General features: G+C 38.7%; 2 protein-coding genes across 13 annotated transcripts in view; one reads left to right on the forward strand and one right to left on the reverse strand.

Moving 5' to 3' along the window:
• The window catches only part of CARF (calcium responsive transcription factor), a 97,407-nt gene extending 81,284 nt beyond the window's left edge, over window positions 1–16,123 (reverse strand). For 6 of the 12 annotated variants that reach the window (XR_010341423.1, XM_064373148.1, XM_064373150.1 and 3 more), the window contains exons 1-2: window positions 15,708–16,123; window positions 11,681–11,843 (exon numbers count right to left, since the gene is read on the reverse strand). The gene's annotated coding sequence lies outside the window, so the exon portion shown is untranslated. The remainder of the gene's footprint in view (window positions 1–11,680; window positions 11,844–15,707) is intronic. The other 6 variants (XR_010341424.1, XR_010341425.1, XR_010341429.1 and 3 more) reach the window with 1 other exon arrangement.
• Window positions 16,124–16,684: 561 nt separating this feature from the next.
• WDR12 (WD repeat domain 12) overlaps window positions 16,685–27,029 on the forward strand; it is a 30,574-nt gene continuing 20,229 nt past the window's right edge. Inside the window, exons 1-2 of the mRNA XM_012446237.2 lie at window positions 16,685–17,379; window positions 21,078–21,172. Of these exons, the coding sequence (XP_012301660.1) occupies window positions 17,339–17,379; window positions 21,078–21,172 (136 nt within the window). The 5' untranslated portion in view covers window positions 16,685–17,338. The remainder of the gene's footprint in view (window positions 17,380–21,077; window positions 21,173–27,029) is intronic.

Genomic DNA, 27,029 nt, shown 5'->3' on the forward strand with positions numbered 1-27,029 from the left:
ATACCACCAGGCCTGGCATAGCCTCCTCCCAGACCCATGCCAGGGCCCAGGCCACCCTGGAAGCTGCTGCTGTTGCCCATCCAGGAGAAGCTTGAGGAGTTGATGCAGACACCTGGCCCACTCTTGTATAAGTAGCTGCCAAGGGCCTAAGAACCAGAGGTGGACACCTTGTAGGACTTCTGGGTCATCCTGATAGATATAGTGGAGGATGGAGTGGAGGCAAGCAGGCTAAACCGGACAGATTTGAGACGGAGCTCAGAAGCTATTTCTAGGTGGGAGTCAATTGCTTTTTGATAAAGATATTAATACATCAAAAGAAAAAGAACACTTTTTAACTAATGGTGCTAAAACAACTAAATAGCCATATGTAAAACAATAAACTTTGACCCTTACCTCATACCATATAGAAAATCAACTTGAAATGAATCACAGACTATCAAATGATAAAACTTCTAGAAGAAAACACAGGAGAAAATCTTTGTACCCTTGGACTTGGCAAAGATATCTTAAACATGAAACAAACAGGACAAAATATATAAGAAAAAAAATCTACAAATTGGACTCTCAAAATTTAAAATGTGTTCTCATTAAAGATGAGAAAAAATATTTGCAAAACATATACCTGACAAAGGCCTTATATCCAAACTCTAAAGAACTTTTACAATGCAATAAGACAAATCAATAAAAAAATTGGCAAGATGTTTGAAGATACAACTTCACTAAAGAAGACATATAACTAGGAGGTAGCACACAAAAAGATGCTGATCAGCATTAGCCATTAGGGAAACAAAAATTAAAACCACAGTAGATTTAAGTCCATAATGTATCTTGAGTTGATTTTTGTATAAGGTGAAAGATGAAGATCCAGTTTTATTCTCCTACGTGTGGCTAACCAATTATCCCAGCACCATTTGTTGAATAGGGTGTAATTTCCCCACTTTATGTTTTTATTTGCTTTGTCAAAAATCAGTTGGGTTTGTTTCTGGGTTCTCTATTCTGTACCTATTTTTATACCAGTACCATGCTATTTTGGTGAGTATGTCCTTATAGTATAGTTTGAAATTAGGGAATGTAGTATCTCCAGATCTCTTCTTTTTGCTTAGTTTTGCTTTGGCTATGCAGGCTTTTTTTTGGTTCCATATGAATCTTAGGATTTTTTCTAATTCTGTGAAGAATAATGATGGTATTTTGATGGGAATTACACTGAATTTCTAGATTGCTTTTGGCAGTGTGTCATTTTCACAACACTGATTCTACCTACCCATGAACATGGAGTATGTTTCCATTTGTATGTGTTGTCTATGGTTTCTTTCAGCAGCATTTAGTAGTTCTCCTTGAAGAGGTCTTTCACCTTCTTGGTTAGGTATATTCTTAAGTATTTTATTTTTTTTACAGTTATTGTAACAGGGGTTGAGTTCTTGATTTGATTCTCAGGTTGGTTGCTGTTGGTGTACAGAAAAGCTACTGTACAAAATTAATTGTGTACATAAACTCTGCTGAATTATTTGATCAGTTCTAGGAGCTTTCTGGAGGAGTCTTTAGGGTTTTCTAGGTAAACAATCAATAATCTGCAAATATCGACAGTTTGTCTGACTTTTTAAAATCAGGTTTATTTCATGATATCACAGAGGAAGTGAACATTTCAAATGAACTCATGCTTGCTAACTAACTAACACAATTATGGAAAATGCAAAAGAAACTGATCTAAATATAGAATTTAATTTATTATAAAGCTGTCTGATGGCCAGGTAATAGAAATTTCTTCAGATTTACTGAGGTGTTTACATAGATCTAAAATTTTTTGGAATTAAAGAACTTTGGAAAATTCAACTTAGATCACTAACGGGTAACAAAATTATACTTTTTTATGACAAAACAGTGGGACATACAAAATTTCAAAGCTCAATTAAATAAAACAGGAGTTTCATGAACTTGGTTCAAAGTAGAGGGATTCAGACTAATGAAAAGTGTATTGGATAAAAAGAAGCTAGTGACTAGATTATTTACCACTGTAAATTTCCTTAATATTCCAAACAATTACAGGCCCCTAAAGAATTCTAGAACATTTTTGTAGCAACAAAGTCACACTTTCAGGAGGGAGCTCTAGACTTATTCAAGTGAGAATAACTTTTTGTCACTATATTTAGAGTATAAACCTCAGAAAGTGTCTGGGTCAAAGTGGGGAACAACAGACACTGGATTCTACTTCAGGTTGGATGGTGAGAGGAGGATGAGGATCAAAAAACTACCTATTAGGTATTATCCTCATTACCTGAGTGACAAAATAATCTGTGCACCACACCCTAACAACATGCAATTCACCCATGTACCAAATCTGCATGCATACTCCCTCACCTTAAAAGCTGGAAAGAAAAAACAAAACAACAAAAAAAGAAAGTGTCTGCATGATGAGCCATATGCCCTATCAGCATGAATGCTTAACTATCAAAAAAGAAAAAGTAAACAAGCTCACTGTGAACAAAAGCCAATAACAAACTCATAAAAAGAGAAATATGTAATTTGAATAGGCAAATTTCTATAAAAGAAACTGAATCAATAATTGATAATCTTATAAAATAGCAAGAGGCCCAGATGGTTTTACTGGTGTATTTTACCAAACATTTAAAGCAGAAATGTGCCAGTGCTCTGTAACATCTTAAAGAAAACAGAAGCAGAGAGAACATTTCCTGACTCACCCTATGAGGCCAGTATTACCCTAATACCAAAACCAGATAAATATATATATATATATTTTTGAGACAGAGTCTTGCTCTATCTCACCCAGGCTGGAGTGCAGTTTTGCGATCTTGGCTCACTGCAGCCTCCAACTCCCAGGTTCAAGTGATTCTCCGGTCTCAGCCTCCCAAGTAGTTGGGATTACAGGCATGCACCAGGATACCCAGCTAATTTTGTATTTTTAGTAGAGAGAGGGTTTCACCATGTTGGCTAGGCTGGTGTTGAACTCCCGACCTCAGGTGATCCACCTGCCCTGGCCTCCTAAAGTGCTGGGATTACAGGCGTGAGCCACCACACCTGGCAAGATATTTTTAAAAAGGTAAACTATAGACTAATATCTCTCATGACATAAATACAAAAATCCTCATAAAAGATTAGCAAATCAAGTCTAAAAATGTATCAAAAAATCATACACTAAAACCAAGTGGGATTTATTACAGGTACACAGGGCTGGTTCAGTATGTGAAAATAAATTAATGTAATCCATCACATAAACAGGCATTAGAATCACATTAGGCATCACATCAACAGAAATTGTATGATCATATCAACAGATGCAGAAAAAGCAGCCCAGGCCTGGTGGCTCACATGTGTAATCCCAACACTTTGGGATGACAAAACCATCCTTGTAGAAAATCCCAAAAATGAAAAAAACAAAAACAAAAACAAAAACAAAAAAACAACCTCCTGGAACTAATAAACAATTCTAGGTCGGGCATGGTGGCTCACGCCTGTAATCCTAGCACTTTTGGAGGCCGAGGTGGGTGGATCACCTGAGGTCAGGAGTTCAAGACCAGCCTGACCATCATGGTGAAACCTCATCTTAAAAAAATAAATAAATAAATAAAAAAGAAAAAGAAAACAATTCTAGCAAGGTAGCAAGGTTACAGGATAAAAGGCTCATACACAAAAGTCAACCACTTTCCTATACCCGAGCAATGAATCATAAATTAGAAGTTGAAATTTAAAAGCACAATACAAGCCAGGTCTGGTGGCTCATGCCGGTAATTCCAGCACTTTGGGAGGCAAAGGTGGACAGATCACTTGAGCCAAGAAGTTTGACACCAGCTTGGGCAACATAGCAAAACCCTGTCTCTACTAAAAATATAAAAATTAGCTGGGTGTGGTGGCATGTGCATGTAGTCCCAGCTATCTGGGATGCTGAGGTGGGACGATTCCCTGAGCCCAGGAGGTGGAGGCTGCAGTAAGCCGAGATCATACCACTGCACTCCAGCCTGGGTGACAGAGTGATACCCCATCTCAAAAAAAAACAAAACAAGACAAAACCCAACACTATTTACATTAGCACCAGAGAGAGAGAGAGAGAAAGAGAGAGAGAGAGGGAGAGGGAGAAAGGGGGGGAGAGGGAGGGAGAGAGGGAGAGAGGGGGAGAGAGAGAGAGAGAGAGAGGGAGAGAGAGAGAGAGAAATACTTAGGTATAAATCTAATAAAGTATGTACAGGAACCATATAAGGAAAACTATAAATTTCTGATAAAAACACCAAATATCTAAATAAGTGGAGGGATAGTCCATGTTCATAGATAAGGAGGCTCCATATTGTTAAGATGTCAATTTTTCCCAACTTGATCTATACGTTCAATAAATCCCAACCAAAATATAGCATATCACTTCAGGCTGGGTGACAGAGCAAGACCTTTTCTCTAAAAACCAGGAAAAAAAAATACAGCAAGTTATATTGTACATTTCAAAAAACCGATTTAAAGTTTATGTGAAAAGGCAAAAGGCCTAAGTGAATAGCCAGTACAATACTGAAGAACAACAAACTTGGAGGACTAATGCAACCCAATTTCAAGGACTTACTGTAAACCTATGATAATCTAATCAAAACAATGTGATACTGGTGGGGCATGGTGGTTCACGCCTGTAATCCCAGCATTTTGAAAGGCCAAGGCGGGCGGATCACCTGAGGTCAGGAGTTTGAGACCAGCCTGGTCCAACATAGTGAAACCCTATCTGCACTAAAAATACAAAATTTAGCTGGGTGTGGTGATGCACACCTGTAATCCCAGCTACTGGGGAGGCTGAGGCACTAGAATCGCTTAAACTGAGAAGGCAGAGATTGTAGTGAGCTGAGATCATGCCACTGCACTCCAGCCTGGGCAACAGAGCAAGACCATGCCTCAAAACAACAACAACAACATGATACTGTCAAAAAAAAAAAAAAGGTCAATAGATTAAAAGAATAGAATAGAGAGCCTAGGTATAGATCTGCACAGTCAACTGATCTTTAACAAAGGAATAAAAGCAATTCAGTGAAGAAAGAATAGTCTTTTCAACAAACGGTTCTGGAAGAAATGGACATCTATACGCAAAAAAAAAAAATGAATCTAGACACAAACCTTACACCAGTAAAAAATTAACTTAATTTATCAGCAGCATGACAAAAAAAAAAAAAAAAAAGAAAAAAGTTAAAAAAGAAAAAAAAAAAATTAACTCAAAATGGGCCGGGCGCAGTGGCTTATGCTTGTCATCCCAGCATTTTGGGAGGCCAAGGTGGGCAGATTACCTGAAGTTGGGAGTTTGAGACCAGCCTGACCAATATGGAGAAAACCCATCTCTACTAAAAATACAAAATTAGCCAGGCGTGGTGGCAGGCGCCTGTAGTCCCAGCTACTAGGGAGGCTGAAGTAGGAGAATCACTTGAACCCAGGAGGCAGAGGTTGCAGTGAGCTGAGCATGCCATTGCACTCCAGCCTGGGCAACAAGAGTGAAACTCTGTCTCAAAGAAAAAAAAAAAAATTAACTCAAAATGAATCATATAACTAAAACACAAACTATACAATTCCTAGAAGGTAACAGAGGAGAAAACCTAGAAGACTTTGGGTATGGCAATGACTTTTTAAATACAACACTAATTTTAATGAAGTCCAGTTTATTAGTTATTTCTTTCATTGATCATCCCTTTCTTGCTGTATTTTTTAAAACTTTTGCTATCGGCCGGGCATGGTGGCTCATGCCTGTAATCCCAGCACTTTGGGAGGCTGAGGCGGGGGGATTACCTGAGGTCGGGAGTTCGAGACCAATCTGGCCAAATTGGTGAAACCCTGTTTCTACTAAAAATATAAAAATTAGCTGGGTGTGGTGGTGCAAATCTGTAATCCCAGCTAATCAAGAGGCTGAGGCAGGAAAATTGCTTGAACCTGGGAGACGGAGGTTGCAGTGAGATTGCAACACTGACCTCCAGCCTGGGTGACAAGAGCAAAACTTTGTCTCAAAAAAAAAAGAAAAAAAAAACTTCTGCTCTCTGGAAAGGACAATATCAAAGAAATGAGAAGATGAATTACAAACTGGAAGAAAATGTTTGCAACATACATTCTGATAAAGGATTTTTATCCCAAATATACAAAAAACTTTAAACACTCAACAATAGGAACCCAGTTTTAAAAATGGTCAAAAGACCAATGGAACAGAACAGAAGCCTCAGAAGTAATGCCACACATCTACAACCATCTGATTTTTGACAAACCTGACAAAAACAAGCAATGGGGAAAGAATTACCTGTTTAATAAACTGTGTTAGGAAAACTGGCTAGCCATGTGCAGAAAGCTGAAACTAGATCCCTTCCTTACACCTTATACAAAAATTAACTCCAGATGGATTAAAGATTTAAACATAAGACCTAACACCATAAAAACCCTAGAAAAAAACCTAGGCAATATGAGTCAGGACATAAACATAGGCAAGGACTTCATGACCAAAACACCAAAAGCAAAGGCAACAAAAGCCAAAATAGACAAATGGGATCTAAACTTAAGAGCTTCTGCACAGCAAAATAAACAATCATTAGAGTGAACCAGCAACCAACAGAATGGGAAAAAATTTTTGCAAGTTACCCATCTGACAAAGAGCTAATATCCAGAATCTACAAAGAACTAAAACAGGTTCACAAGAAAAAAACAAACAACCTCCTCCAAAAGTGGGCAAAGGATATGAACAGGCACTTTTCAAAATAAGACATTTATGCAGCCAACAAACATATGAAAAAATGCTCATCATCACTGGTCATTAGAAATGCAAATCAAAACCACATTGTGATAATATCTCACGCCAGTTAGAATGACGATCATTAAAAAATTTGGAGATAACAGATGCTGGAAAGGATGTGGAAAAAGAGGAATGCGTTTACACTGTTGGTGGGAGTGCAAATTAGTGCAACCATTGTGGAAGACAGTGTGGCGATTCCTCAAGGATAGAGAAATAGAAATACATTTGACCCAGCAATCCCATTACTGGGTATATACCCAAAGGATTATAAATTGTTCTATTATAAAGACACATGCATGCATATGTTCATTGCAACACTGTTTACAATAGCAAAGACTTGAAACCAACCCAAATGCCCATCAACAATAGACTAGATAAAGAAAATGTGGCATATATACACCATGGAATACTATGCAGCCATAAAAAAGGATGAGTTCATGTCCTTTGCAGGGACATGGATGAATCTGGAAACCATCATTATCAGCAAACTGATACAAAAACAGAAAACCGAACACCGCATGTTCTCACTCATAAGTGGGTGTTGAACAATGAGAACACATGGATAGAGGGAGGGGAACATCACACACTGGGGCCTGTTAGGGGGTAGAAGGGGTAGGGGAGGGACAGCAGTGGGTGGAGGGATTGGGAAGGGATAACATTAGGAGAAATGCCTGATGTAGGTGATGGGGGATGGATGCAGCAAACCACCATGGCATGTGCATACCTATGAAACTATCCTACACGATCTGCACATGTACCCCAGAACTTGAAGCATAACTAAAAAAAAGAAAAAGAGGAAAAAATGGTCAAAAGATACACTTCACCAAAGAGAATACAGATGGCAACTAAACATATGAAAACATGCTTAAGATCACATGTCATAGGGGAACTGCAAATGAAATAAAAATTTAGTTATCACAAACACCTATTAGAATAGATAAAATAAAACAACTGACAAATGCTGACAAGGATGCAGAACAGCAGGAACTCTCATTTGCTGTTGCTGGGAATGGAAAATGGTATAGCCACTTTAGGAGATAGTTTGGCAGTTTCTTACAAAGCTAAACATAGGCTTACCATACACCCTAGAAAATGCACTACTACATATTTACCCAATGGAGCTGAAAACTTATATCCCACAAAAATCTGTACACAAGGCCAAGGCGGGAGGATTGCCTGAGCCCAAGAGTTCAGGACTAGACTGGGCAACCCACACAAAGAAAAAAACAAAGTCTAGTCATCTAACTGATGTAATCAAAACTTTTCTGGGCATAGTTTGAGATTCTAAATATACTTTTCTCTATACTGTCTTTGAAACATTTTGCAAAACTTTTACACTTTTAGAAGACTAAAAAGCTCTATTTCAGTATGACCGTCTAATTTAAAAAATTCAAGAACGTCTCATAAATGTAGTAGAGAAAGAACATGGGAGCTAGATGCAGTGGTTCATGTCTGTAATCCTTGTGCTTTTGGAGGCTAAGGCAGGAAGATCAGTTGAGGGGAGGAGTTCATGTCCAGCCTAGGCAACAAGGCAAGATTGTATCTCCATAAACACTAAAAAAATTTAGCCAGGTGTGATGCCTCTTTTTGTGCCTGTAGTCCTAGCTACTTAGAGGGCTGAGGTAAGAGGATCACTTGAGCCCAGGAGTTTAAGGCTGCAGTGAGCTGTAATTACATTACTGCACTCCAGCCGGGGTGACAGAGTTAGACCCTCTCAAAACAAAATAAAAGAACATGAGATCTGCCCAGATTCAATGAAATATTCAAATTGTTAACTTCTCTGAACTTCAATTTCCAGTTCCTTAAATTATCAGTAAGTAATCTCTAAGATCCCATCCAGTTCTAAGATTTTGTGTTTCTAAGAGCTGATTACCCTGATTTTTAAAGTTCATTTAACTATAATCTATTGACTGACTTCTAATGTGCACTGAACAGAAATATAGAAGAACTCTATTAAAACAAGAAACTTGGCTGGGTGTAGTGGCTCACACCTGTAATACCAGCACTTTGGGAGGCCGAGGCAGGCGGATCATGAGGTCAGGAGATCGAGACCATCCTGGCCAACATGATGAAATCCTGTCTCTACTAAAATACAAAAATCAGCTGGGCATGGTGGCGCATGCCTGTAGTCCCAGCTACTCAGGAGGCTGAGGCAGGAAAACTGCTTGAACCTAGGAGGCAGAGGTTGCAGTGAGCCAAGTTCGCGCCACTGTACTACAGCCTGGTGCCTGTGGACAGAGCAAGACTTTGTCTCAAAAAAAACGGAAAACTTTTACAAAGTTAGATTCAACTGCAAATAAGATCCTATTGAGGGGCTTATTAAAAATAAAATATTTTAGGAATACAACATTTTAAAAATTTATCTTTTTTTTTCTATTACCAATACAATTTACTATCCTAAAGTAAATTGTCAAGAATACAATTAGAATATAGTTTAATTTTCTTTTTCTTCCTTTCTTTTTTTTTGTTTTGAGGCAGAGTTTCACTCTGCCGCCCAGACTGGAGTATAGTGGCACAATCTCGGCTCACTGCAACCTCTGTCTCCTGGGTTCAAGCGATTCTCCTGCCCTCAGCCTCTCAAGTATCTTGGTATAGGTGCTCGCTACTATGCCTGGCTAATTTTTGTATTTTTATTAGAAAAGGAGTTTCGCCATGTTGGCCAGACTGGTCTTGAACTCCTGGCCGTGAGTGATCTGCCTGCCTTAGCCCACTTTTGCTGGGATTACAAGTGAGCCACCATGCCTGGCTTAATTTTCTAAAATAAACTGAATATATTGAAATATTCACTGTCTAAACACAATGACATCAAAATTAAAATAATTTCTTAATATTTCTGAGAGCTCTTGACTTTGAGAGCTCTTGACTTTTAAAATATATTAATTTAATTGTCATAGTTATAAAATAATTTAAAATGTATTGAATCTCGACTATCCTAAATAATTATTAACTAGAATTATCAACAATCACTTTACTATTCTGTGATATAGGACCTATTATTATCACCATTTTATAGAAAAAGAAGCTGAGTTTCATTGCTCAAAATTATAAGGTTATCATTTATTGAGCACTTACCATAGTAAGGCACTAAGCTAAAAGTGTTTTATCTGTTTTATCTAACCCTTTCAACAGCTGTGATTCAGTTACTTGTTCCAATTTACATATAGGATAGGCTGATAAGTAACTTTCCCAAGATTACAAATATGCTGAGTGGCTGAGCAAGAACTCAAACCTACATGTGTTGATTTCAAAGTCTGTACTCTATTATGACAATAGGAACATTTTCAAGGCAATAGAGAAAGCTCTCTTCTTATTTTATTAGTCAATAATCTATAGCTTTAAATCTTTTTCTGGATAGGTTAACAAATTAAAGATGTTAAAAGAAACTATTCCTTCCCTTTTGTTTTCAACTTTTCCTGGTTGAAATTTAATTAGAAGCAGTACCCTAACATACAAAAAGCTCTGTCTCCGACACCACCCAAAAGGTAGAGCTCTAACTATGCAGGCATTGCAGCTATTGAGAAAACATTAGGTAGAACATTGAGAAGTGGAGTTTATGAAGGAGTTGTAAAAACTGTCAATAGCTGAGGGGTAAGAATTCCACATATTCCCAGTTTCCTGACAGGTACCCTGATCCCACTGCAAGTAACCCTTCACTAGTCTAAATTTTTTTTTACTTTATTGACTTTTACACGCTCACTCTGAAATTTCATCAGTAAAATTTTCATTGACATTAATAAACCCTTTTTTTAAAAAAAAAGATAAAAACTTTGGAGAGAACATCAGCCATTAACAAATTTGTATAAATTTATGTAAGGATAGATTTCTTCCTTTAAAAAGAGTTAAAAAGAGTACCCTAAGGGAGTGAAAAGTTTTACTTGGAGATGAGAAAGCAAGTATCTCTGAGACTCAAAGAACTTAGAGGGATTCAGCAGGCCTGCACTAGATGCAGCAGTGCAAGACCCAGGAAGAATGACTGCCCTAGGTTACGTACACTAGTTAAGGGTTGGGGAGTATGTTGATAGAGGACCTACTGCAGAATTTTGCCCATATTGGGATTTTCCCAATGGAATAAAGATAACTTTATTTTCTACTGACTTCTGGGAATGAAAATCTATGGGTTAAAAAAGCTTTTTGTGGTTACACTGAGAAAATATTAAAGTAGTTTCTATACGGAAAATTGGGGTTTAGTATGACAATTGATCTAACCCATAGTTGAAATGGAGATTAAAGGTACATTTTTTTTTTTTTTTTTTTTTTTTGAGATGGAGTCTTGCTCTGTTGCCGGGCTAGGGTGCAGTGGCATGATCTCTGCTCACTGCAGCCTCTGACTCCCTGGTTCAAGCAATTCTCCTGCCTCAGCCTCCCAAGCAGCTAGGATTACAGGCATGTGCCACCACGTTCAGCTAATTTTTGTATTTTTAGTAGAGACAGGGTTTCATCATGTTGGCCAGGATGGTCTCAATCTCCTGACCTCGTGATCCTTCCACAGTGCTGGGATTACAGGCATGAGCCACTCTACCCAGCCAAAAGTACATATGTAAGTTATAGACACACTTAGAAAAAATAATTTGGATTTAGCGAAAAGTATTACTTCTTCCTTTCTCCTTTCTTCCATCAATTTGCTTTATCTTCTTCAATCCTGACAACTGCAGAGTGACTTAAAACAGCTGATTTTCCCAACTATCCAATGTCACTATATGACATGCTATGAGTTTTTATCCCTAACTGCCAATTAACTCTGTCAAAGTAAAATTTTTAAGAATGAAGATATTAATATTAAATAACTAGGTATAAAATGTTCATTTCCAACTGGTAATCATAAATGGTACAAAGTACCTATATACAAAGGTAATTCGACTTTTTAAATATGTAACAGATAATAGTTAAGTTTTTAAAATAAAGTTAGTACTTTCAATTAGTTAAAAATAAAATTATTACCTTCAGATAGTGGCTCAGGTTTAAATTCCAGGCCTCAAGCATTCTACTAACCCCATAAATGTCCTTTCTTGTCCACTGAAGTTCTTACTTTTGGGGTCACTAAATCATGATATCTGTAGCTTCATTTATGTGAAAGCTTTGTGTCTTCACAGAAGCATTTTCTCTGTAATGAGAAGGTATTTAATGTATATTTTATTTACATAAAGAAAATTATTAGATTTTGTTATGCAGGTTTTATTTTAAAATAACCATTATCAGCCTGGTGTGGTACAATCATCAACTGAATAGAACTCAGTTGAATAGAACTAAAGACAAGGACTGACTTTACAGATAATTACATGTATCTTGGGACAGGCAGCATTCTGTGTGTGTCTGTTTCCTTGTCTAAAATCAGGGATTTAGAATATTTAAATTCTCATATTTTGTAACTACCACTGAAACAAAGGCCTCTAGCAAATTACATTTTTCCTCAATGAAAATATTTAATAGGGCATGTTTTGGAGCCATAAGGAGCTTTAAAATAAAAGCTCCTCTCCCCATGCCCTACCTCCCAAGCCCTGGAATTGAGAAGCTTATTTCTTAAGCAAGAAGTATTACAATTGGTTAAAGAGAGCAGAAAGAAAAAAGAAAGAATTAAATATGGAGCCTAAACAGTTAATAATGATTGGAATTCAGAAAATACACTAAGGGATTACATTTTGTTGGCAAATTGCTTTCTAGAATGTTTTGTTATCACATTTAAAAAGTGGATTTTATCTTATATCAAAAGTGAAGACTGGAAAGCATCTGCAAAATTAGTAGCTCAGTGTTTTTATTTATAGGGAGAAAGGGCTTTTTATTGTTTTTACACAGTGAATATATGGCAGAGGGGAAGAGACGATTCAGGTTGTTGTCACTCAGATCTCTTTCAAGGACCACACTTGGGCCATTGCTGTTTTGATCTTGTTCAACAGCAATTCTAAAAATTTTGGAGGTAATTTCTTAGGTGTAATATACATTTAAAAAAAATGGTCTTAACATCCAATCATGTTGTTTAGTATCCCACCCAGACTTCGGTATATTAAAATATTATCTGTTAAAACCAATAATCTGATAATAAATCACCTAACACGATAATCAAAGAGAAAGCAGCTTGAAGTTGAGTTTCTTTTAATTCCAGATACCTTGGTTAATGGTACAAGACGAAGTTGAGTTTCTTTTAATTCCAGGCACCTTGGTTAATGGTACATCTTGTAAAAGATCTTTAAATCTATTCATTATAAGCATCGGATCTTTAAAAAATATTGCTCAAAAGTACTCTAGAAAATAAAATTTACTTCATCTTTTAGAGGCAGGTAAATGACATAATGTTCCTTTTATATTATGTACAAAATTACTATGAATCGGTGTCAAAATGAAATCAAGACTAATTTACAAATATTTTAATAGGATTTCTTTTTTAAGGATCAATTTTTACAGTTATGTGTTAAATATCAAAATTTTAAATGTATACAAATATATAAACAACAAACTATACTAATTTTTTAATTTTCTGCTGGGCGCAGTGGCTTATGTCTGTAATCCCAGGACTTTGAGAAGTCAAGGTAGGCAGACCACTTGAGGTCAGGAGTTTGAGGCCAGCCTGGCCAACATGGTGAAACCCCGTCTCTACTAAAAAAAAACAAAAACAAAAACAAAAATCAAGAGGCCGGGCGCGGTGGCTCACGCCTATAATCCCAGCACTTTGGGAGGCCGAGGTGGGTGGATCACGAGGCCAAGATATCGAGACCATCCTGGACAACAAAGTGAAACCCCGTCTCTACTAAAAAATACAAAAATTAGCTGGGCATGGTGGCGCACGCCTGTAGTCCCAGCTACTCAGGAGGCTGAGGCAGGAGAATTGCTTGAACCCAGGAGGCGGAGGTTGCCGTGAGCCGAGATCGCCATTGCACTCCAGCCTGGGTAACAAGAGTGAAACTCCGTCTCAAAAAAAAAAAAAAAAAAAAAAAAATCAGCCGGGTGTGGTGGCAGAAGCCTATAATCCCAGCTTTTGGGGAGGTTGAGGCAGGAGAATCACTTGAAACTGAGAGGCGGAGGCTGGGGTGAGACAAGATCATGCCACTGCACTCCACGCTGGGCAACAGAGCGAGACTTCATCTCAAAGGGAAAAAAAAAGCACTTTTTAATTTTCAGGGAAAAAAAAATCTAAGGCTGGTGTTCACAATGTCTATTTATGGTTTGCTCTTCCTATAAGTTTCCCTGTAATCCATTTCTACCCGTTTTTTACTCTGCACAAACAAACCTCTTTTTACTTCTTTGCTCTGAGAGTTGTTTTTTTTTTCTATACGGAGTTTCGTTGGAGATTAATTTTTGAAGGAAAAAAAGAAAAAAGAAAAGGGAGTTTCGCTCTTTTGCCCAGGCTGTAGTGAAGTGGCATCATCTCAGCTCACTGCAATCTCCACCTCCAGGGTTCAAGCGATTCTCCTGCCTCAGTCTCCCAAGTAGTTGGGATTATAGATGCCTGCCATCACGCCCGGCTAATTTCTGTATTTTTAGTAGAGACGGGGTTTCACCATGTTGGCCAGGCTGGTCTCGAACTCCTGACCTCAGGTGATCCGCCTGCCTCAACTTCCCAAAGTGTTGGGATTAGGCCACTCCTTGAGAGCTTTACAAATTCATTTAATCCTTACAGTGACTCTGAGGTAGATATTTTCATCTATTTATAGATAAGAAAACTGAAACTGTCCAGAAACTTGCTTAAGATCACAGAGTACATTATTAGGTTCAGATTCAAAACCAAATTGGGAAACCCCCCCGCCCCCCCCCCACACACAAAGACCAAACCAATTAGGACTCCAAAGCCCTAATACATAATCTTTGTATGATTCCACACTATGCCATTATATACAGAAAACAAGAAACTTTAATAAAGAGAAATGTATTTTCCAAACTGTGGTTCTCCAGATAACAATGTGTCTCCACGAGGACCATATAAAAAATAAATCCCATAGAAAATGATTACCAACCAAAAACTTGCAGTTAATGTTCCAACTAAAGAAAACACTCAAAGTAAAAGCATCAGCTATACTAGGTATTGCTTGGAGGCAACACCAAACATGACACAGAAGTTGTTGGAAAAAACTGTAAAACACAATGCTGGGTAGTTATTTTAAATGCTTATTTAACTAATCTTTCCTTAACTGAAGGTCTCCGTCAAATGAAAAATGTATTTCAGTCAAATCAGGATTTCTGTTTTGCAAACGGAAAACCTTATCTATTAAGCATATATTCAGGTTCTTTATTTTCCTGGTAATTTTCAATTCAAATTAAGATGAAACTATATTGACTCTATCAGGTACTGTATATTTTTTGATAAATTTCCAATTAATGATAAAAATGTATTAACCTGCTGCTCAATTATACATTTATAAACATATTTTAACCACTGATATATTATCAATAAATACAGATTAAATGGCAAGACTTCATTAAGAAAGTGTTTCAAGCTTTGGGTGCCCAAGACTTAATTAACGTAACGTGTAAATCCTCACCACTACAATAACCACATGGTTAAACGACCACCATTTCCATTAGCAAGCCCAGTCCTAATAAGTGATTTCCTGGGACTTCAGCACAGGTTTTCTAATTTTATTCCACCACTCAATGTGCCTATTCTCCCGTATCTGTTCACGCTGGCAAAGCTTCTAGTTAAACTGGAACTGGTAACTATTACGATGATAATAAACATATACTGAGAACTTCCTATGCCGCAGTTAATTCTCACAGTTGATAAAAGTGTGGCACAGAAACGTTAAGTAGCAGAGGCAGGATTTGAACCTAGGAATTCTGGTTCCAGGGTCCGCATTCCATCTACAAAGGCGAGTAACCTGAAAAGATTCCTACTTCTACTGTCATTGCTCTCTAGTAATTTTTTTTCTTCCAATGGTTTAAATCTCTTTCTCTAAATATTAGGGGTCTACCTAACTGTAGGACATCTTTAAAGAACGTAACAAAGGAAAGCTTTAGTTGTCTTCACTTGCACACATACCGCTCTGCCCACAAATTTGGCAATCCAGTTCTGCCTGATTCTAAACTGCTTGTCTCTTGAAGCGAATGCCTTAAAAAGTGACTTTGGAATCTGGATAGTCATCTCCATCCATCCTCCCTCAGAAAAACAACTATATTAAAGTAATTCTTGGGACCACTGAGAAACATAGGCCTTTGGGTAACTGCAAGACAAAAAAGGAAAAAAGTGGGGGAGAAGGAGGGGGAGAAGGTGTGGGAGAATGATTTTCCCCTTCTAAACACAAAGTATAAAAGGGCTCAGAAAGGGGAAAAATAATCCTAAAAAGCAAGGTGCGGGACTGCGTGAGGGACCACACATTGGGCGCTCCGCCCAAGGGGTCCGGCTCCTTCTCCGCGGCGATGGCGCATCCTCGGGCTCAGCAACCCTCAAGACACCTAACCTCCTCCTTCTCTAGCCTGCCCCTCTGGGGCCCGGGAGCCCCGTGCCGGTTCGGTGGTCGGAAGTCCTGCCATGTAGGACCCGGAAAAGGCCCCCAGGCTCCGAGCGGAGTGCGCCGCCTGAGACCGGCTGCGGCTGCGGGCGGGGGCCGGCAGTTGCTCGGAGCTCCGGCGGGTCAGGAGGTGACGGGAGGAGGAGGAGGCAGGAGGAAGAAAGGGGGGTTGGGAGGTAGCGTCCGGTTGGTCGGCGCAGACAGCGCTGCTAAACCTCCGACTCCCCTAGTCCTGCCGCCGCCGATAGCCCCACAAGGCGAGGAGGGAAGTCCGCCGGAGCAGAGGGGAGAAAATTCAAAACGAGTCTACTCAACCTCGTCTTGGCTCCGAGGCCCCGCCATGGAGACCAGCATAATGCGCAGGCGCATCCCACCGGGAGCGCGCAGCGCAGTCCCACGAGGTTAGGACCACTATCGGCCACCGTCGCCCGTTTCCTCTCTCACCCGTTCTTTTTTTCGTATTTCCGCCTCTCGCCTCCCACAAAAACCCGCAGTTGGAGGCGAGACTTAGGAAAAATCTCTGTGGAGTGAGACTCTGGTTGGGAATATGTATGAGAAAAAAAAACGGACAAGGCATTAGTCAGGCAAAGCTGAAGACAGAGAAAATTTGGTATCTGGCTGGAGTCTGGAGGATTTAATGCAAATTAAGATACCCGTGGGCAGCATGGCGAAAAACTACAATTCCCAGTGGTCACAGCGTTTGAGAAGCGATGCTTTCCGAGACTTGTAACTAGGAGCTGTGTTTGAACTATCCAGGCTCAGGACAGCCTCTTGAAAAAAAAAATTATTAATAAAGCGGATTTGAGTGGGATCTTCCTGTATCTTCCTAATCGATAACAGGCCCACTTGTATGGGAAGAATTCTAACGATTAAAGGAACATACTACCTTTAAGGCTATGCTTTTCTAATCGATGATTCCTAAATCTAGGAGTAGGTAGTCGATGTTTGTGGTCTGGGCGTCTGTAGAAGGGCGGCCTCGTGTTTTCTGCGGAGGAGACCCGAGGGGGAGAAAGCAGAGTCCACACTTAGACTGCAGCTCCTCGCTTACCTGTGCAGTCTAGTTTTGAGCTGTCTCCTTGGAGTTATAAAAGACAGGAGCTCCCTGTTGTGGGTCTACTAACCCGTACGTTTCCGTGGGCAGGTCTTGCGTGTACTCCTCGCCATGGCTCAACTGCAAACACGCTTCTACACTGATAACAAGAAGTAAGTAAGCGTTCCACCCTTCCCTCTCTTCCCCAGGGTCTTTTCTGACCACTCCTTTGGTATGACCTTGTGGATCCCTGGTTGTTCCTGCTGTCACCTTTTTTCTGAGATTACCTCCTTTCTAACCAGCTTCGCAGGTTCTCTGTAATTTGAATTGTGAGTGTGGAGGAGACTGAAGGGCTTCAGGTTTGCTTTCTGAATGAAACATTCTATACGTGTAATTTAACAACGAACAGTGAGTGGGCCTTGTCGTTATAGGGTGTCTGCTGGTGGTGGTTCACAGTTTTTTTAAATAGGTGATAGAAGATGCTTTTCGAAACCAGGCTAGAAAGTGGAGCTCTGAATATGGGGTTATGGTAGAATTGGTTCTTGATAAGTGTGAAGTCAATTTAGTTACTGATTTATTTTTATTGATACACGTATATAATATAAATACATTATATGCTTTATCGTGCACTTATATATAAGTCATATTTACTAACATAAATGTAAACATTCACCATTTATATGTATCTATATATAGATATATAAACATTTTAACGAGTGGTCTCAAGGTCTGTTGGCACTCATTCGAAAACTAATTATATGCTGCCTTGTGGTATATATTGCATTATTAGTTTTCTTTGTGTTTGCCTGGCCTCTTCCAATTATATTGGAAGCCTCTTGAGGGCAGGGGCTATATATTAAGCTTCTTGGATTGGCTGAGTCAACAATGTCAAATTTTTCAGTGAAAATAATAATAAATATTTGTTGTATTAAGCTAAAGTTATCCATAAACTAGGAAACTCCCACCTGAATTTTACTTGTTATTTGGAGAGCTAGTAAATCATCTCTCCTCTTGTATTGTTGCTTACAGTATACATAAATCGTATTGTCAACGTACGTGAGTATATATACTTATATAGCCTTAATACGTCTCAAGGAATGTGGTGATGTGTTAACATAACCTCTGCGTTTTTTAATTGAAAGTAGGATTTTTTGTTTTTCTTAAAATAAAATTTTTTTAAATATATGGTTTTTTTTGTTTGTTTTGGTATTTTTTTAGAGACGGAGTCTCACTCTGTCACCCAGGCTGGACTGCAGTGGTGCATTGTTGGCTAACTGCAACCTCTATCTCCTGGGCTTTAACAGTTTTCCCACCGGAGCCTCCGGAGTTGCTGGAATTACAGGCATGTGCCACCAAACCTGGCTAATTTTTGTATTTTTAGTAGAGACAGGATTTTGCCTTGTTGGCCATGCTGGTCTCGAACTCCTGGCCTCAAGTGATCTGCCCAACTAGGTCTCCCAAAGTCCTAGGATTACAGACATGAGACACTGTGTCCAGCTTTGAGATAGTTGTTGATTTATATGAAATTGTAGGAGATAATAGGCCACTGTGTTTTAACCCCTGAAATGAATGGATACATGTCATATATGTATGTTTGAATTTAGGTCCTCCAAAAGGTAAAAAAAAAAAAAAAAAATGTAGAAATTAAAATTCTTGGCTGGATACTGTGGCTCACTTCTGTAATCCAGCAGTTTGGGAGGCCAAGGAGGGCAAATCACTTACCTTGGGAGTTCAAGACCAGCCTGAGCAACATCGTGAAACCCAGTCTCTACCAAAAATACAAAAAATTAGCCGGGCATGGTGGTGCCCACCTGTGGTCCCAGCTACTTGGGAGGCTGATGTGGGAGGATTGCTTGAGCCTGAAAGGCAGACGTTGCAGTGAGCCAGGATCAGTGCGACTGCATGCCAGCCTGGGGAACATAGTGAGACCCTATCTACGTTGCAGTGAGCCAGGATCGGTGCGACTGCATGCCAGCCTGGGGAACATAGTGAGACCCTATCTCAAATAAATAAATAAATAAAATTCTTGCTTTTTCTTTTCACTTAATATTTTGGTCAGTAAAATGGGAGGGGAGCCTAATATAATTGTCACACACACACACAAGAATATACATATATGTGAATACATATATGTGAATTATATACGTAAATATATAGCCATAGCCTTATTGCTCTAAGTATGGTTTGAGGATCATCAGCACCGTATTTGCAGAGTTGTGCAGATATCACCACCGTCAGTTTTAGAACATTTTTCATCATCCTTTAGCTGTGTATTAAATAATACCCCCAGCCCTATTGATCTGCTTTCTATCTCTGTAGCTTTATCTCTTCTGGACATTTTGTATAAATGGAATTACATAATGTGGTCTTTTGTGAGTGGCTTATTTCACTTAGTATGATTTTTTTTTTAATTGTTTTATTATGTCATAGTATCTATTAGCACCTCATTCCTTTTTATGGCCAAATAATAAGCCATTGAATGGATGTACCATATTTTTCCATTCATCAGTTGGTGGGCATTTAGGTTGTTTCCACCTTTTAGCTATTACGAATAGTTTTGTGAACATTCATGTGTAAGTTGTTGTGTGGATGCATGTTTTCATTTCTCTTGCATATATACTTAGAAGTGTAGTTTTGGGGTCAGATATAATTCCATGTTTGACTTTTTGAGGAACTGTCAGAATGTTTTCCAAAGAAACTGCACCATTTTATATTACTGCCAGCAATAATCAGGGTTCCAATTGCTCCATATTTTCATTGACACTTGTTATTATCTGTCTTTTTAATTATAGCACCCTAGTGGGTGTGAAATGATTTTCATTGTGTTTGATTAGCATTTCCAAGATAATGATGAGCATTGTCATGTCACTATTGGCCATTTTAAAAATTGCATTGTCAAAAATGAAAAAAAAAAAACAAAAAAAGAAAAAAAATTGCATTGTCTTTTTATTATTGAGTTGTAAGTGTTCTTAATGTAGTCTAGATATGAGTTCCTTATTAGATACATGATTTGCAAATATTTTCTCAGTCTCTTATGAGTCTCCTAACCTGCCCCTGTAATGTGTTCCTCTAACTTAGTGTCCATTGTGCAGCCAGAAAGATCTAAGTAAATAAAATGTTATTTCTAATTTGCACTGCTATCATAGTTCTTCATTGCCCACAAAAAAGAAGTAAAAATGATTTCACATAGTATGTACAGCACTCCATGTATATCTCTTTAGCCTTTGGTAACTTTAGAGCAAAATTGGACTTTCTGGAATAGGTTGGGTGGGCAGTTTAACAACTCCCAGCTATTGTTTGATGTTCTCGCTGCTTTCCTGCACACTGCTTCTTCCATACTATCCTTCCCTCACCTGGCAAGAACTCACTTTTCTTTTGAGACAGGGTCTTGGTGTGTCACCCAGGCTGGAGTGCAGGGCAGTGGTGTGATCTCAGCTCACTGTAGCCTTGACCTCCTGGGCTCAGGCAATCCTCTCACCTCAGCCTCCCAAGTAGCTGGGACTACAGGCACACGCCACCACACCTGGCTAATCACTTTTCTAATGTAGCTTAACAGTTGTCTTTTTTGTGCATCCTTTCAGGCCCTGCTCTCCTGCCCTCCTTTTCTCTGGTTAAAATGACCTATGATGTCTTTGTTCTCTTTATACATGTTACCTAATGACATTATTCTTACATAACTTCATTCTGTTTGATTACCAGATTTCAACCTCTTCTGAGAACAGAGACCATGTTTTAATTTATTTTTGTTTACAACATGTAGCAAAATGTCTGGCATGAGGCAGGTACCCCATAAATGTATGTCGAATTCATAAAAGCATAGTTGTTCAAGTATCTGTAGACTTGTCCTTGACTTATCATTTCTTTTTTATAGATATGCCGTAGATGATGTTCCCTTCTCAATCCCTGCCACCTCTGAAATTGCTGACCTTAGTAACATCATCAATAAATTACTAAAGGACAAAAATGGTAGGTATATATGCTTAGAGGGCATAGTGCCACTAATTACTCTAAAATGCATTAGATTTTTAGTTCCGTTTTTTGGCCTTATAGATACTGTATGAATTTTGTTACAGTAAAATGTGTAACTTATAAAGTTCAGGTTCTTCTGCTGGATGATACTGTAAAGACTGCTTTGAAAGAAAAGTTTTCAGAAAGAAGTTTCTGTTTAATCTGTTTTTAAGGCAATGTGGAAATATGGTGGTTGTAGTTAAGGAATAAAGATTTTGGTATAAAGTTGTAATATAGAGGTAATCAAGACATTGACTGTGCTATAGAGGACTGAATTATATAGGCATAAAACAAGCGTTTTAGTACTTAGGCCCCACTTGCTAGTGAAGCACAAAGCAAAATGACAGTATCAGTATTTGAGTGTTTAGTGTAGTATCAGAATGACAATATGAACACCAGTATTTTATTTTTTATGTCCAGAATTCACACAAAAAAAATGAGTATAACAAAACATGCAAGGATATAAAATAAATCACTTTAAATTTACAAATATTAAATATATACTATTGTATTAATAAGTTATTTCCCCATTAAATTAATATGAACATAAGATTGGCCATGAGTTAACAGCTGTTGAAGTTTGGTGATAGGTGTAAGGAGGCTCCTTAAATTATTTTGTGTATCTCATTGTAGTTCTGTATTTCTGAACTTTTCTATATGTTTGAAATTTTCTATAATAAAATATTTTTTTAAAATAATGAAACATTACATAAAATAGAGAAAATTTAAACGTGAAACTTTAAGCAATTCTCTTGCCTCCACCTCCTAAGTAGCTGGGATTACAGGTGCCCACCACCGTGCCTGGCTAATTTTTTGTATTTTTAGTAGAGACGGAATTTCACAGTGTTGGCCAGACTGGTCTCGAACTCCCAACCTCAAGTGATCCACCCTCCTTGGCTCCCAAAGTGCTGGGATTACAGGTGTGAGCCACCATGCCAGGCCAGAGGCAAGTGTTTTATTTTTTTTTTTTTGAGATGGACTCTCACTCTGTAGCCCAGGCTGGAGTGCAGTGGCGCGATCTTGGCTCACTGCAACCTCCGCCTCCTGGGTCCTGGTTCAAGCAATTCTCCTACCTCAGCCTCCCAAGTAGCTGGGATTACAGGCACAAGCCACCATGCCAGATAATTTTTGTATTTTTTAGTAGAGACAGGGTTTCACCATGTTGGCCTGTCTGGTCTTGAACTCCTGACCTCATGATCCGCCCGCCTCAGCCTCCCAAGGTGCTAGGATTACAGGCATGAGCCACCGCACCCGGCCAGGCAAGTATATTTCTATACAGACGTTTCCAGTGCTGCAGAGCTCTTCTGACTCCACCTTAGCTGGAGGAATGAGGAAGTAAGAGTTATAAACTAATATGTAGTATTTTCCCCATCTTCATCCTCAAGTAACTTCATAATTTTTTTGTGAAATTTGAGATGATGTTTTTGAGCAACTTTATTGGGTTGCGGTGGGGGGACAGGGTCTGCAATCTTTTTATTGCTAGTAAGTTACAGTTCAATATTCAATATTCAAGGATATTTACATAGCATTTCCTGTTGATCCTTGTCTTTGTCTTCATCTTGGATATATAGAGATTCTGATGCATAGTTACCTTTATAAATTTCGAAGACTGTTATATATGCTATTTGTTGAAAAAGTCTTTGAACTGGAATAAAAAATATTCTTTTTTATTTTTGTAAGTACATGGTAGGTGTATATGTTTATAGGGTACATGAGATATTTTGATACAGGCATGCAAGGTGTAATAATCGCATCAGGGTAAATGAGGTATCCATCACCGCAAGCATTTATCGTTTGTGTTACAAACAATCCAGTTATACTCTTTATTATTTCTAAATGTATAGTTAAATCATTACTGACTGTAGTCACCCGGTTGTACTGTCAAATACTAGATCTTATTTATTCTTTCTATTTTTTTGTACCCATTAACCATCCCCACCTGCCTCTCACTCCCCCTACTACCCTTCTCAGCATCTATAACAATCTTTCTACTTTGTATCTCCATGAGTTCAATTGTTTTAATCTTTAGCTCCCACAAATAAGTGAGAATATGCAAAGTTTGTTTTCTGTGCCTGGCTTATTTCACTGAACATAATGGCCTCCAATTCTGCCCATGTTGTTGCAAATGACAGGATCTCATTCTTTTTTATGGCTGAAGTACTCCATTGTGTAGAAGTACTGATTTCCTGATTTCTTTTCTTTTGAGTATATGCAGAGAAGTGCTATTGCTGGATTATATGGTAGCTCTATTTTTAGTTTTTTTGTTTGTTTGGTTTTGGGTTTTTGGGGTTTTCTTTTGACAATAGTTTAACTCTTATTGCCCAGGCTGGAGTTCAATGGTGTGATCTCGGCTCATGTTACCTCTACCTCCCGGGTTCAAGCAATTCTCCTGCCTCAGCCTCCCGAGTAGCTGGGATTACAGACATGTGCCACCATGCCTGGTTAATGTCTCTCATGGGAGAGACAGGGTTTCTCCCATGTTGGTCAAGCTGGTCTCGAACTCCCGACCTCAGGTGATCTGCCCGCCTTGGCCTCCCAAAGTGCTGAGATTACAGGCATGAGCCACCGGGCATGCCTATTTTCAATTTTTTGAGAAACCTCCAAACTGTTCTCCATAGTGGTTGTACTAATTTACATCCACACCAAGGTGTACAAGGGGTCCCTTTTCTCCATATCCTCACTAACATTTGTTATTGCCTGACTTAGAAAAAGCCATTTGGACTGGGCTCAGTGGCTCACGCCTATAATCCTAGCACTTTGGGAAGCTGAGGTGGGTGGATCACGAGGTCAGGAGTTTGAGACCAGCCTGGCCAGCATGGTGAAACCCTGTCTCTACTAACAATACAAAAAATTAGCCGGGTGTGGTGTCAGGCACCTGTAATCCCAGCTACTCAGGAGGCTGAAGCAGGAGAATTGCTTGAACCCTGGGAGGTGGACATTGTCGTAAGCTGAGATCAAACCACTGCACTCCAGCCTGGGTGGCACAGCAAGATTCCATCTCGAGGAAAAAAATGAGCCATTTTAACTGTGTTGAAATGATATCTCATTGTAGTTTTGATTTGCATTTCTCTGATGATAGTGATGGTGAGCACCTTTTCATGTGCCTGTTTGCCATTTGAATGTTTTCTTTTGAGAAATATATATTCAGATCTTTTGCCCAATATTTAATCAGATTATTAAATTTGTTTCTAGAGAGCTTTTTGAGTTCCTTATATATTCTGATTATTAATCCTTTGTCAGATGGGTAGTTGGCAAATAATTACTCCCATTCCATGGGTCGTTTCTTCACTTTGTTGTTTCCTTTGCTGTGCAGAAGCTTTTTAACCTGATGGGATCCCATTTGTCTGTTTTTGCTTTGGTTGCTTGTGCTTGTGGGGTATTACTCAAGAAATTTTTGCCTAGACCATGATCCTGGGGAGTTTCTCCCAAGTAAAACAAGTGTTTCCTTGTATTACTTTCATAGTTTGAGGTCTTAGATTTATTAAGTCTTTAATCTCTTTTGTTTTGATTTTTGTATATGCCAAGAGATTGGGTCTAGTGTCATTCTTTTGCATATGTATACCCAGTTTTCCCAGTACCATTATTGAAGAGACTGTCTGTTCCCCAGTGTATGTGTGAGTTCACTATAGATGGGTGGTTTTGTTTTGGCTTCTTTATTCTGTTCCATTGATATCTGTGACTGTTTTTAATATGCCAGTACCATGCTGTTTTGGTTACTGTAGGTTTGTAGTATAATTTGAAGTCAGGTAATGTGATTCCTCCAGGTTTGTTCTTTTTGCTTAGGATAGCTTTGGCTATTCTGGTCTTTTGTGGTTCCATGTAAATTTTAGGATTTTTTTTTTTTTCTGTGAAGAATGTCATTGGTATTTTGAAATGGATTGCATTGAATCTGTAGGTTGCTTTGGGTAATATGGACATTTTAACAATATTTATTCTTCCAGTCCGTGATCCTGGAATATCTTTCCATTTTTTTGTGTCCTCTTCAATTTTTTTTTTTTCTTTTTGAGATGGAGTTTTGCTCTTGTTTCCTAGGCTGGAGTGCAATGGCGCCATCTCGGCTCACTGCAACCTCCACCTCCCAGGTTCAGGTGATTCTCCTGCCTCAGCCTCCTGAGTAGCTGGGATTACAGGTGCCCACTACAATGCCTGGCTAAGTTTTTGTATTTTTAGTAGAGATGGGTTTTCACCATGTTGGCAGGCTGGTTGCGATCTCCTGACCCCAGGTGACCCACTGGCCTGGGCCTCCCAAAGTGCTGGGATTACAGGCGTGAGCCACCATGCCCAGTCCTCTTCAATTTCTTTCATCAATGTTTTATAGTTTTTGTTATAGAGATCTTTTGCTTCTTTGGTTAAGTTAATTTCTAGGTATTTTATTTGTCGCTATTGTAAGTAGAAATACTTTCTTGATTTCTTTTTCTGATTTTTTGCTATTGGCATATAGAAACACTACTGATTGTTGTTATCATGCAACTTTATTGAATTTATCAGTTCTAATAGGTTTTTGGTATACTAAAGATTATATCAAATATAAGATCATATCATTGATTTTTCCAAATGTAAGATCAGATCATCTGCAAACAAGGATAATGTGACTTCTCCCTCTCCAAATTGGATGCCCTTTCTCTCCTTCTCTCCTTCCCTTTTTTCTTTCCTTTCTTTTCTCCCTCCCTCCATTTCTCCATCCCTTCCTCCCTTACTTCCTTCCTCTAGCTAGGACTTTGAATACTATGTTGAATAACAGAGGTGAAAGTGGGCATCCTTGTCATGTTCTAGATCTTAGAAGAAAGGCTTTCTGTTTTTTCCCCATTTAGTATGGGGGTCTATTGTATATGACTTTTATTATGTTGAAGTGTGTCCTTCTATACCCCGTTTTTTGAGGGCTTTTATCATGAAGCGATGTTGAATTTTATCAAATGCCTTTTCAGCATCATTTGAAATGATCATATGATCATATGCTTTTTGTCCTTCATTCTGTTCATATGATGTATATATTAGGGTTCTCTAGAGGGATAAGACTAATAGATGTATATGTGAAAGGGAGTTTATTAAGGTCACGATCACAAGATGAAGTACCACAATAGGCTGTCTGCAAACTGAGGAGCAAGGAAGCCAGTCCGAGTCCCAAAACCTCAAAAGTAGGGAAGCGAGCAGTGTAGCCTTCAGTCTGTGGCCGAAGACCCTGGAGCCCCTGGCAAACCACTGGTCCAAGAATCGAAAAGCTGAAGAACTTGTAGTACAATATTTGAGGGCAGGAAGCATCCAGCACGGGAGAAAGATAAAAGCCTGAAGACTCAGCCAGTCTAGTCCTTCCATGTTCCTCTGCCTCCTTTTATCCTAGCCATGCTGGCAGCTGATTAGATGGTACCTACCCAGATTGAAGGTGTATCTGCCTCTCCTAGTCCACTGACTCTGATGTTCATCTCCTTGGCAGTACCCTCATAGACACACCCAGGAACAGTTCTTTGCATTCTTCATTTCAATCAAGTTGACACTCAGTGTTAACCATCACAATGTATTACATTGATTGATTTCTGTATGTTGAACTATTCTTGCATCCCTGGAATAAATCCTACTTGGTCATGATTATCTTTTTAATGTGTTGTTGAATTTGGTTTGCAAATATTTTGTTGAGGAAAGAATTATTCCTGTAAAGAAGCTTTGCAATTCCAGTATGTTACCCAAATAGTTGCATATTTTTCTAAATGTATAGACTGAACATTATTCCTTTTGTATAGACTGTTACTGTATTGCAACTCCAAAAGAAATAAGGAATATAAGTACGGTAGTGATTCTCAATAGCTGTTAAACTCAATAA

This window comes from Aotus nancymaae, unplaced genomic scaffold, assembly GCF_030222135.1.
Source record: "Aotus nancymaae isolate 86718 unplaced genomic scaffold, 86718_ANA_hifiasm-v0.15.2.pri h1tg000008l, whole genome shotgun sequence".
NCBI lineage: Eukaryota > Metazoa > Chordata > Mammalia > Primates > Aotidae > Aotus > Aotus nancymaae.